Source organism: Neltuma alba, unplaced genomic scaffold (assembly GCF_004799145.2).
Source record: "Neltuma alba isolate B1F8T4 unplaced genomic scaffold, ASM479914v2 tig00012568_pilon, whole genome shotgun sequence".
NCBI lineage: Eukaryota > Viridiplantae > Streptophyta > Magnoliopsida > Fabales > Fabaceae > Neltuma > Neltuma alba.
The window spans coordinates 5,623-19,037 of record NW_021637023.1 but is presented as its reverse complement, the minus strand read 5'-3'; the positions used below and the strand labels follow the sequence as shown (position 1 = coordinate 19,037).

Here is a 13,415-nt window from a genome sequence, read left to right as displayed (position 1 = left end):
AGATATTTTTTCCCTTTCACATGAGAGTCAAACTTTCGGTTAAAAAAATGAGAGTCACATTAAGAAATATCTTCTAATAAAAAAATGAAGAAGACAAGCAATTTTAAAAGGCACGTGTGCTTTTTTATACCTCTCAGTGAATTTAATATTTTTTTTCAAAGGAAAAGAACGAGTGACACACAACCATAGCGGATGAATCGAATTCATTTACCTCCTTGGATGTGCATGCATGCAGAAGAACCTTCCAGAGTAATTCCAAGTACGTCAATGTAAAATTCAACCTTTCCCACGTAGTATATATATAGGGCACCCAAAACCCATAACATATCTAATTCGATCCAGCACATGGAGAAGAAGAAAGAGGAGACCCCGACAAATGAACTGCGGTACCGCGGGGTCCGGCGGCGGCCATGGGGGAAGTTTGCAGCGGAGATAAGGGACCCGACGAAGCAAGGTGCAAGGCTGTGGCTGGGGACATTTGAGACAGCTGAGGAAGCAGCAAGAGCTTATGACGAAGCAGCTTACAACTTCAGGGGTCATCTTGCAGTTCTTAATTTCCCCCAACACTACAATCTTCCTCCTCCTCCGCCATATCACCCATTCTCTTCCTCTTCTTTTTCTCCTCCTCCTCCTCCTCTTCTTGCTTATGGAGCTACTGATGACCATGCAGCTTCCTCAACTGCTGGACAGGACGCCCGGAGGGAAGTTATTGAGTTTGAGTGCCTGGATGATAAGGTGTTGGAAGAGCTTCTTGAGTCTCAGAGAAGAACATCAAACAAGATTGATGAGTACTACTGCATTGTATTTTTGAGTTTATTTCTCTCTTGGCAAGTTTCATTTTGGGCTATGCATGTTTTGCTAGTGTTTCTACTTGGCTACGTACTGTAGCGATGATAATAAACAAGGAACCAATGCTTCTAATAACTTATGTTGGAAAATGGGTCAGTCCACTCTTAGTGGATTAGACCCAAGCCCATTAACGTTAGGGCTCTGGTGCAAATAATAGAACATTCAGGTCTTTAATTGTGACTTTTACTTTTTGTTTAAATTGTAAAGAAAAAAAGGGAGGGAACAGTTATTCTAATGTGGTTATATGGAGATTGTTTTTCTCATTTGAAAAACGATCAGAAGACCACCGAAAAACTGCTCTCCCTCTCCCTCTGTTCTTCCCACAAAGGTGCATTTGCTGTGAAACCAAAGATCCGAGTTCGTCATCGTAACCGGAGCTTTACGTGGCTATCTAAAGTTGTTGGACTCTCTAAGTATGCCCGAAGTCTTATAACTTCAAATAAAATCATACCATGATTCTAGTCACGGAGTATTTGTGAATGCACACTTTGCACCATATATAATATTCGTTTAGGTGCAAAAGTTCCTGCGAATATTCAAATAAAATCACACAAGGCCTGTACCCAGAATTTTGATTAGCACGATAAAAAGTTCAGATCATTAAGAATTATTATTGCACAAATGAAGTTGCATTTCTTCGTTAAAATATGGGCTAAGGTGCGAATTTACCCACGAAGCGTATGCAAATGTAATTGGCACCATAGTATTCACTTATTTGCGCAAAGCGCCTATAAAGATCCTAAAATAATGCAAAGATATCGTGATATTAATTTAAACAATCGTTCGTTAGCTCTTATTATTATTATTATTTCTTTTTTGGGTGAAATGTTCGTTAGCTTTTAGAGCATAAATGAATATGGGGCTCGTGAAAAAAAAAAAAAACATTTGCTTAAACAAATGACAGTGGCATCTTTTTACGTCATTTTCAAACTTAATGGATACTTTTACACCCAAATAAACATTACAAGGTGTGTACTTGAATATTTTATGAAAAGATTTGCAGCTTATTAGACAATAAAATATTACTTAAAAATTGTTCTTTTCTTGAAAATTAGATATTATGACTTCACTTTTTCTTTTTTGTTTTTTGTTTTGTAATTATATATGGACAGAATTCAACATTATTAAGAACTTAGACCTCCCATAAAACATTTGGGGACTATTAGTTGGGTTGATTATAAACCAACTGTTCTGACTGTTCCGCTCTTCTTTCCTAAAAGTTGGGGGAAGCAAATCGAATTTTGATTGCACTTGCCCAATAAGGAAGATCCTTCTCCATGCATGGATTAATATCGCTTGCATATGTAATTGAGGAAGTAAATAAATTGGATTCCTCTACTATGCCTATATATTTTTTTCTTTTTTGATTAATTATTATATTTCTTGATACAGCTATCTACTAGCGTTATTTAATGCTATATACTACCTCCATTCCTTAATATAAGAACTACCTGACTAATTTGAGTATATCAAAAAAATTAGTTCAATTAGTTATTTGTAATAAATAAGTGTTGTCTTTCCTAAAATATCTTTGCTAATCAAGTGTATTGGTTACAGCTACCATTATTACAAAGACTCTCTTGAGAAAAAATAAATAAACATAAGAGGCAAAGTGGATTAAGGTCTTATATTTAAAATCAAAATAAAAGTTAAACAAGTTCTTATATTAAAGACCGGAGGTAGTATATCACAATTAAGGTTTGACTATTATTATGTCAAAATAATAGCAAATTTTGTCATCTACGAGATTAAAACTTCATCCTTGTTGATTTAAGGAGTTATGTACCTTCCAATTGACCTTTCTACGTACCATAGTACTATCTTCGGTTCTAATTATAAGACTTAGTTGATTAATTTGAGAAAATTAAAGAAACAAGTTAAGTTAGTTATTTGTAATAAATAAGTGTTGTCTTTCCTAAAATATCCTTACTAATCAAGTGTGCTGGCTAAAATAACGACCATTAGAAGGACTATTTTGAAAAACAATGTATAAATATGAAAGACAAAGTGGATTGGGGTCTTATATTTAGGATCAAAATAAAAATCAAATGAGGTCTTATATTAAGGACTGGAGGTAGTATTTGTTTTACTTTCCGTTAAGGAAATTGAACAAAATCACATAGAGGCAATACAAGTGCATCTATAATTTTTAATATCGCTTATGCTTTTTAATGATATCGTCTTTTATTTGAATTCATTATTTGTTCATTTAATGTTATAAATATAAAGATTTCATATTTATATTTGATTGACTTTGCTTTTTTTGGACTGAATTTTAATTTACTTTAGTTAAGTGCAAAAACTGTTAGATAAATTTAACTAATTGCTCTAAGATTATACAAGAGATTGTTCGATATTTTAAGGCAACATAAAAGTTCAAACATTAATCAGACATGTAGCAATTATACGTCAAGAGATCTCCATATTCAAGCCCAAAACATGTTGGACTATGGATGATATGATATATAGTATCAAATACTACCCCCGCTAGTTAAAATGAAAAGTTAGTTAACTAATGTAAGAAGATTAAAAAAATTAATTAAATTGGTTATTTATAATAAATAGGTGTTATCCTTTTTAAAATACTCTTACCAATCAAGTGTTATTTGATAAAATAGTTAATGTATAAATATGAAAAACAAAATAAATCGGAATCTTGTATTTAGAACTAAATTGAAAGTCAAAGGAACTTTTATATTAAACATACGAGGTAGTATCAAACATTACATAATTTTTTTTTGGAATCAATATTACATAATTCATTGCTCAAAAAGAATGATAGAACAATTCATTTTAATTAATTTTTTTTGGCTAAAGCATAGGTATCCTTTTATTGGAAGCAATGTTATTCGAAGCATTGTCGGGCACTAAATGTGAGCACCTCTCCCAGCAGGGATTCGAACCTTAATTCTTTACGTTTTGAGGAACTAGTCCCTTCTGCTGAATTCAAACCCCATTGGTTATTTTAATTAATTTTTCTTTCTTCACAAGATAAACACAGGAAGTGTCGTGTTTACTTGGTCCAAAATTATCCTCGCGGGAGTATGTGGGCGCATGAGATGAGAAATGAACTTGCGCAGGATAATCGTGGGCCCCTCGCCAACTAAAGGTCTTGCCGCACGATAATTGTGGATCCCATACCAGCGACTTTATTGGACTTTCACAGAATAACGGCTGCTTCGATCGTTTAGATATATAGACCCCAATAGGGCTTCCAAGTGCATTAATTTTGTTTGTCCCTCTTACTAAAACAAGTAGGCTTTCTGTAAGAGAGATCCTAAGCTGCATGAAGAATGAGGAAATCTAAATGGCCCGTTTTGTTGAAAAAAATTCGTTTGGAATGAAAAGAAATACTTCCTTGTACAAATTGTCTTAAATTTTTATAGAAAATTTTTATCTTGTTACTATTAAAGACTTATGTTAATAGTTAATATATTTATTTTTTGTTTCCCAAAACATCATTCCTTAGATAATAAATATTGTGAAAATTATATTTTAATGTAATTTCTTTCCATCACACTTTTTTTTCATAATTATCTTTATTATAATAATTTTTATATTCTTTTTCTTATATTCTCTCCCCTATAAACAAAGGTATTTTAGAGACAAACTTTCATTTTTTTGGTCTACGTGATTCAGTTCAAGATTGCTTATAAAAAGGGCCAAAGTGAGCATAAAAGAATTGAAAGGAAGAGAATGAAAATTTTTTGGCCTAGGGCTCTTTGGTATGGTACTACAAAAAAAAAACAGCTTATTACCAAAAAAATTAGTAATGGAAAATTATTCCATCACTAATTTCTAACAGAATACCCACAAAAAATTGAAATTCTGTCGCTAATCTGTAAAAAAACTTAGTTGTAAATAATAGTGATGGGAAAAATTTCGTCGCTAATTTTCATTGCTAAATTGTTTAACATAATTAGATACATACTACAACAATTTATATAATAACATAATTAATAATATAATAATTTCAGTACATTTTTGTAATACCTTAACTTAAAACCTCTTTTTATAAAAATAGAAGCAATTGGAATTATTCATTAAGTCTTTAAGTTGGAACAAGTCAAATTTCAAAATGTTTAATTTTTAGGTTGCTATTTAATAACCCTAAAACTAAGTCCAAATTTAAAAATTCATAACTAAATATAAAAAAATTAAAATGAAGTGATTTCAAGTTTTATTTGAAGCTTACCAAACCATCTTCAATGAAAAAATAGTTCCTGATTACAAGTCCCTAATACTTAAGCCCAATTTCCATGCCAAATTGCACTGTTGATTTGGTAAATTTTTAATTTTTCAGAATTTATGCATAACTTTAAATAGGTATAACTTTTTGTACAAAAATCCAATTTTAATGAATTATCACCCATTTTAAAGCTAAAAATTAGATCTATTAAAGTGCCAAGTTTCATGATCAAATTCCTTCATTTGCTCAGAATCACATAGGTCTCAAAGTAGGTGCAATTTAGGTCATTTTTATCCCTTTTAATCTCTATTCTTGCACTATTAAGCTTTACCACTTCAAGGCTACTATTAATCACGCCATTCAACTTGAAACTATGCTTTAGCCATAATGTACAACATATATTAGCCAAGAAGTTAAACATCCATGATCACACATAATTACACAACATAGTTCAAAATTCAGTAACATAGCAAGGGTCTTCAAGCTATGGCCACCTTTTTTGTCTTTCCCCTTAGTGCTTCCATTCCCTAAGTGGTTAGGATTTAGAAATAATAGTATGAGATTCTAAAGAATCCCAATAGCAAAAGAACAACAATTATAGTATCAAAATGCATGATTAATTCATGTTATATGCAAACATTTAACTTAAGCATTATCATGCCATAAACATATCATCAATATGTCATGAAAAGGGAGAAAGTAACATACCATTTAATAGACATGTTTGCCAAAGCATCAATGCAAGGAGTTACTCACATTTCCACATTCAAAACTCAACCACAATATGGCGCATACACATAACACAAACAACTAAGCCAATTTAACACTAAAACCGGAAGTTCTTGCTACCTCTTGATAGACTTGATTCCTTGATTTCTTTCTCTTATCCTTGAGCCTTTCTTTGCCTAATGTCAATGCTTATCAATCAAACAACAACAATGGCATTTCAATCAACTTCAATAATTTCATTAATACTTTAACCTAAAACCCTAACCCTTTAACTTTTATTTTAGGATTTTAGCATTATCTTCTTTAACTTAACTTTCACATGCTTTTCCTACATAATTTTTCAAGTAGAATCTATATATAAACTTAGATTTATCAAAATTTAACTCCTTCCCCTATTTTAAACCTTGGTTGAGAGATATAGTCTGGGATTTAAAAATTTTATTTTTAATTTTAATGCTTCCAATCACATGTTCTTACACAAATTCACCTCCTAAACTCAATGGAAGCATCAAATTAACAAAAATCAAACCCTCACATAAACAACCAGTCTTGACCAAATTGAACTTCCAAGTTCCCCACAAGTTAAAATTCTTCCATAAACAAGGTTTAGACACCATAAACCACCCATTTTCTATCTTCCAATCCTTATACAAACTTTAAACCATTCATATCTCAACATAAGCCAAGTTAAACAGCATCAAATCCTAAGGTTTCCAACCTTTAACTTCCATCAAAACCATGTCTAAGCCATCAAACTACAAGACATCATAAGCTAGAAGAAAATCTAAGCTCTTACCTTGGTTTAGTACTTGATTTGACCTAGGTTTTGCTTGAACTTCTCTTCCTCCTTTCTCTTCTTTCTTTTAGCTGAATTTCTCTCTCTCTTTACTCTTCAAGCTAGCCAAAAATGGCCAAGAGAGAATGAGGGTAGCATATATAAATTAATCCTCAAATCTACCACATGGTAACTTCCCATTTACCACTTTTACCCTTAAGCACTTGGCTTAATCTTGTTTCATCTCCCTTCATGATCTTGCCACATTAGTCCTTTATATGTCATCTTCTTTGAATGTTAATTTCCAACTCATGTGACAACTAATCAACGACTAGATTTTATTTTGACCTATATCTCATCTAATTAAAATTTTCTCGAAATCGGTCTTTTACCAATATAATTTTATTTTAAATATTTTAAAGCTAGCCTCTACATCTGTGGAGGCTAGGAACAATTTTAAAATTCATAATAATCCTTCAAATAATTTTTCTCATTTTTTTTAATGAATTATTGAGGCCTCTAAATTTTTTGAATAATTCAATTTGGCCAATTTTTTTAATTAGCCAAATTCCATGAAATTATCAAAAATTCCAAAATAAATTATTTTCATGTTATTTTCATCTTTCAGGGCTCAAATACTGTTCTAAACCCTTTATTCTATTTTCTTCATGAATTTTAGAGATTTTCAAGAATTTTGGGTATAATTTTCAATTTTGCCATTCCTTGAACGAAACTTTTCAAAATAACAATCAAGTCTTTTTCTGGGCTTTACCTCACAAGTTGTTCCGTATATACTTTTACTACACTATATGGTCCTCAGTCAATCCTAGATTCCTTATTTTTCATGTTAAGATTTACAGGATATGATAATTTTTAATTATAAAATAAATTGATATATTCATAGAGTTGGTGCTAATGAAGATATCATCATCATTCTTCTTATCATTAGCATGCTAAGACAGGAAGACAATTTTTTAAAAAACTTGTTTATGTTTTATTAAAATCAGTTCCTCTCGATTATTAATAATAGTTAAACTAATATGATAAGAATATTCATAACATTCTTATACAAACTAATATAAGAAAGAAATAATTTTATCATATATACAATATATTATTCAAAACCAAAAAATGAATTTATATGAATGCTTTAATTTATTATTATAGATCAAACTATTGTTGAAATGAATTTTGAACTTCAATCATTACAATAAAATTTAATTATGATATAATTAATAACTTATGATATAGATTGATTTTAGTCTTCAATACGAAAACAAATGGTATATGCATAGTTTTTGGGAGGAAAAATTATATAGGATACACATATAAGCAGGAGAATGTTGTTTATTATAAAATAGTCAAATCATTCAGTTTTTTTTTTTATATAGAATAATTTTTTAACAAAAAGGAACATTTTATTAACAATGAAACAAGTATACAAAGTATCAAAGTAAACTAGAAATGACAAAAACAACAACAAAAAACAAAACTAAAAAACAAAGTATCAAAGAAACTAAAATACACGCAAAGAAAGTAAACAAAGAAAACAACAAAGAAACAAAAGTTGTCTTCATATTAGCCAATTCCCATTCGATCATGGCTTCCTTTAGTGTTTAGACTTCTAGTATTATGTCCAATATTAGAAACCGTTACTAAGCCACTGTTCTTTTCAGCAATTGAATCATCCAACAAAATATCATATAAGTGAGATGGTGCAGTCATAAGCGATCAATTGAATGCCACCCTACTCCTTCCAACAAGAAAATCTACAGCATGATTTCCCTGTCTAGTAACTAAGGAAATTATAAATTTGGCCTTAGATCAATTAAATGAAAGATTTTAGAAAATATAGAGACATTTTACCTTTCAATTCTATCTAGAGATCTGCCAAAGATAGCTCTATAAAGCTCCTCAGAATCCATCTCTAGAAAAACATTATAGTTATGATAACTATCACATAAACTAAGTGCTTTGCTCAACAAAAAAAATCACATAAACTAAGTGCAGATTTCAAAGCAAAAAAATTCAGATCCAAAAGGGGTAGAAGCCTTAATTTTTTGTATACACCACTCAAATGTGCTCCTCTGCTATCTCTGCAAATTACTCTTACGCCAGCATACTCATCTTGCTTCTTGAAAGATCCATCAATGTTGATTTTGACAGCATTTGCGTCAGGTGCCTTCCAAGTAAGATTTCTTTTAGTTCCTTTTTCTCTCATGCTCTCGATAACAAACTTTGTAGCCCAAACTTCCTCAACAAGCAAAGAAGCAATCAAAATGATTCTCATGGGGTCAACCAACTTTTCACTAAAGATGAAATCACGTCTTCCCTTCCAAATTTCCTAACAAATAGTAACCACAAGAGATTTCCCATGATCTATCATTTTTTTTTTATACAAGAAGACATTTTCACACCATTTTCCAATACTCACATCGACATTTTTTTTATTATCAATATTTAGAGTCAAGGAACAACTAAACCAGCAGCAAATTGCCCAAAAACAATGCAAAATTGAATGTTCTATAGTTTTAGGCTCAATATGACAGATTAGACAAGTATTTTATAGGAACACAAAGTGTAACATCCTAAATTTTGCGCATAGAAGTCAAGGAATAGCCTAAAATAGGCAAGCTACTGAGTCCTTATGAGTCGAAGTTCCAAAAATGTAAAAAGAAGGTTAAAGGGTTCTCAGGGACTAAACTGTAAATTGAGAAAATTCTAAGGACTAAAAAGTAAATAAAGTTAGAGACTCTGGTGAAGTCTTGAGACCCAGAAATGAGAAATGGAGATGAATATAGGTCAAATGTTATGTTAGAGGCCTCAATTAGGTATATTATGGGGCTAAGTCGAAGCATGGGCAAAATCATAATTTTGTAAAGTTTCAAGCCAAAAAAGACAGTGATGGAAAGTAGGCCTGAGTACTTCAAAAAAATTTCAAAAAAATGGGAATAAGGTCCAGAGGCCTGTATAAGGCAAAAAATGATGAAAATACTCCTGGAAGGAATTGATGGAATTCCAAGGTTTTGGCTAATTAAAAATATTAACTGAAATTAAATTATTTAAAATATGAAGAGGCCTCATATAATTGGAAAAAAAATAGAAAATAATACTTGATAAATTATCACAAGTTTTAAAAATAATTTCTTTCTCAGAAAGTAAAGAGGTTGGCTTTAATAAAATTTAAAGCCTATTTATACACTATCTGGGAAAAGTCAAAATAAACTATTTATGGGTTGACTTTTAACTTAAGAAAAATTATAGAAATTCCCCATGATGAACAGGTAGTAATGGTACCTAGAGACAGATTCTCAGAGTTATGGACTGGTGGAAAGAATATGGTAAGTTTACTCTGAAATAAATATTATTAACTATTTTATGGAAAGCAAACACGAATGTTTCTCCCTCAATTGCACACACATATAATGCCATGTGGACTTATTTATGATAAGAAAATGGTATCACAATATGTCCCAGTGCTACCAGGCAAGTTAGGACCTAAAAAAGTACCTGATATGGTATAAATTGGCAAGATATGTGGAGAAATATTTAAGGGAGTAATTACGCATGAATGTCCTTCATTTTCCTCCCTATTTTAATGCCAAAATGATGAAATAGACATGGAAAGAATTATCCAAGTTGTTGGTTAGAAATGTGAGAAAAGAAAAGGGACTGGTAAGAGGTCAATGAGATCGATGGATCAAAAGCTTTCCAATTCTCTCTTCCTCTTCACTTTAGGCACCACGTGTAAGGCTTCTTAGTCATGGAATTAGTTTAATGATGTAAGTAAGGAACATGTGGCTTGATTAAGAGACACATGGTAAGGCATAAAAATCACATGTTAATAGGTGCCAAACTTGATGTAAGCATGGTGATGTAAGAGGAGATGATGTCATGAAACGCTTGAAACCTAATGAAACTACATGGCCTAGGATTTGTACTTTTGGCAAAGGGATGAAGTGGACCGTGAAAGATCAAGCCACACACCTATTGTAATTCCAAGCATCTTAAAGGGCAAAGCATCAAGCAAGGGGCTATAAATACCCCCTATTCAAGAGCATTCAGCCAAAGAGAGGAACTTGGGGAGAGAATTTTCTATCAGAGTAAAAGTTCTGGCATTTAGTAAATTGCTTTGATTAAGTATAAATGTCTATAAGAAAAATACTCTGAATGGTTAGTGGTACTGAATTATGGTTTAGGAAGGAAGAAAATGATATTCTTCCATAGAATACTAGTGGTTTTGGACAATGAGTTGAGCATGATTGCTCCTTAGTGTGATCTAGGAAAGTAGAGGATTTGAATATAGATCCCTTTGGGAGTAAAGGTACTCCAGAACTCTTGGTCAACTAGTGGTGTATAGTTCTAGTTAGTTTAAATAGAAATAGTTGGACTGGTGAGATGTGAGATTGTAAGGATACTAGTTGTGATTGCTAATGGTTATGGTGCTCTATTATTTTGTAACATGTATATTGTATATAATAGCTCTATTCCTCCTGTAGTTCTGAAGAGTAGTACAAGGTGGTAAGAACCCAGAGAAATGCTCCGGTAGGGGAGCAATCAATAGGACAAGACAAGCCCTTATGGACCCGATACAGATAACTATGAACAGATTAGAGGAATAGCAATATATGCTGGAAGAGCTACAAGCTAACTAAGCTCGACAAGAAAGAGATCAGGATGCCGCAATAGCAGTGGAAGTAGCCTTGATGAAGCCTTAGTTGTTATGGGCTCTCAAAAACAATTTAGTTCCAAATAGAAATGCACTACAGTGGCACAATCTGAGTCGTGTTCACTTTGAGGAGCTTGAATTGTTCCTATGTAATTTAAGTGACAAAACCATGCGAAAAGGTAAAATTAGGGGATTTGTAAAACTGAACTAAGTTGCAATAAAATCAAAATATGAAAGAAGTAAAGTCTTTTTGGTCTTTTTAAATGAATTAAAACAGTAATGAAAGAAAGCAAATAAATGGATAGTTTGTAAACTTAATTGATAAAAATACCCCTTAGAGAATTGATTAAGCCTTTATCACTTCAAAATATATTGGGAGTTTACCCGAAAACCAATCTTAGCTAGCTTGGAAAACCTTCCAAACTCAGGTAAAGTAGTATGTTAATGAAACCTTTGACCCAAACACTCACAACAAAACTAACCACCCTCATGAATGCACACTTGGTGAGATTAATGCAATGGTATTAATAGCTTGAACATAAAAACCAATTATGCTAGCAAGGCACCACATTTAATCAAAACTGAAATTAGATTGAGCATCAAGCAATATTCACATGACTAAATTTAGGATTCTCATTACAACACAAATACCAAAGCATAAACTCTCAGAATCCAATCCAAAATGAAAAGATGATAACATTAAGGTTCAATTCTAACAACAAAACAAAAATTCTAACTAAGAACAACTAAAATGTTATTAAAGTAATAGAAAAGATGAAATAAAATCCCCAAACTAAGTCCCAAGCTTGGGCCTTTATCTAAACTCCTTAGGACAACACGTTCTAGCCTCTTATGACTTCAGATGCAGCTCCTTCAAGCTCTAAAATCATAGTACCAGCCATAACAGATGAAGATGGATGATAGATGATGCAAAAAGGTAATAGAATGAGGTGGAAATAGAGTGGAAGTGGGTAGGAATCGATGGGGGAACCTCAAGAACCCTTAAAGAACCCTAGGAGATGAAAATGGGAGTGTCTGGATAGAGTATTGTAGCTGGCTCGTGTGTTGGGTTTCCAAAAATCAAAATTTGAAGCTTAAAACCTGATCTTGTATTTGTGCATTTTCACCGAGACTAATATGTACCTTCACTGCGACAAAATATGTAAAACGCATAGCTGCATTTAGTTGGCCTTTTTTTGGAATTTTTGTAATTTACTGGCCCTTAACTGTAATTTTCTTGAACTCAGGTCTTTAAGAGATGTTTCCTAACTTTGACTTTAGACCTAAAAATCAAATTAAGCACTTGTAATATCTAATTCAATTTCATAAAGGATGATTAATTAAATAGAAGCAAAAATGACTGTTTTGCCCTTACAAAGTGCTTGATAAGAAATCAAACTCACAGTTTAAATTACCACAATTCATATCAAGACATGCATTTTAAACCAATTAATCCCTCTAAAAACATGCAATTTCACATGAATTAATGAAAAATAAACTTGGTCAAATCAAGCCCATTTGTAACAAGCTGAGCTGAGAACAACCGAGGAACCCCAACAATCAGTCTAACCTCAGGATGTTCTAGTTGCACATGTAAGGCCTACAAGTGAACAAGGAGATAACTGGCAATGGATTATACAATTTGGTAAGCATAACCCACATGCTTTTGAGGGCATGTTAGACATGTAGATAGCTGAAGACTAGATTACTTGACTAGAGAAGATCTTCATGGTAATGAACTGCACCTCAGAGAGGAAGCCCCAGATAGCCATATACAAGTTAGAGAAGGAGGTTGACTGATGGTAGAGAAATACAAAATTGGTCCTTCAGGTTAACAATATCCCAGTCACTTGGGAGGTATTCAAGGAGCGGTTCTATCAGAATTTTTTTCAGGGTCTCAAAGGGATAAGAAAGAAGCAAAATTCCTTACCCTGAAACAAGCAGAGGATGAACCATTTGATGAGTACCTGACAAGGTACATCAAGCTGTCCCAGTATTCTACCTACCTACAATATATAAATGATGGAAGATGATACACAGAAAAGATGGTCAAGGGACTGAGACCTACCCTAAGAGAGAAGGTGGCCCCTTGACAGATTAAGGATTTCAACAAGGCAATAGAGGCCTACCGTATCATGAAAAGCAATCAAAACCATCAAGGTCTAACTAGAGCAACCCCCGAAGCTGAGAAAGCTTTTAGGATT

At 32.4% G+C, this 13,415-nt stretch overlaps 1 protein-coding gene across 1 annotated transcript; it reads left to right on the top strand.

Annotated features, from left to right (window-relative positions):
- The first annotated feature begins 345 nt into the window (after positions 1-345).
- On the top strand, positions 346-10,200 carry LOC114728782 (ethylene-responsive transcription factor ERF098-like). Its single transcript, XM_028915730.1, has 2 exons — positions 346-755; positions 10,161-10,200. The coding sequence occupies exons 1-2, from the start codon at positions 346-348 to the stop codon at positions 10,198-10,200; spliced, it is 450 nt and encodes a 149-aa protein (XP_028771563.1).
- Positions 10,201-13,415: the final 3,215 nt, after the last annotated feature.

What these genes read in the sequence shown, in the direction of transcription:
- LOC114728782 (XM_028915730.1), top strand. Translation starts at nt 346, where the DNA reads ATGGAGAAGAAGAAAGAGGAGACCCCGACAAATGAACTGCGGTACCGC. An exon ending in GTGTTGGAAGAGCTTCTTGA is followed by an intron (nt 756 to 10,160) that starts GTCTCAGAGAAG and finishes ATGATGAAATAG; the next exon opens with ACATGGAAAGAATTATCCAA.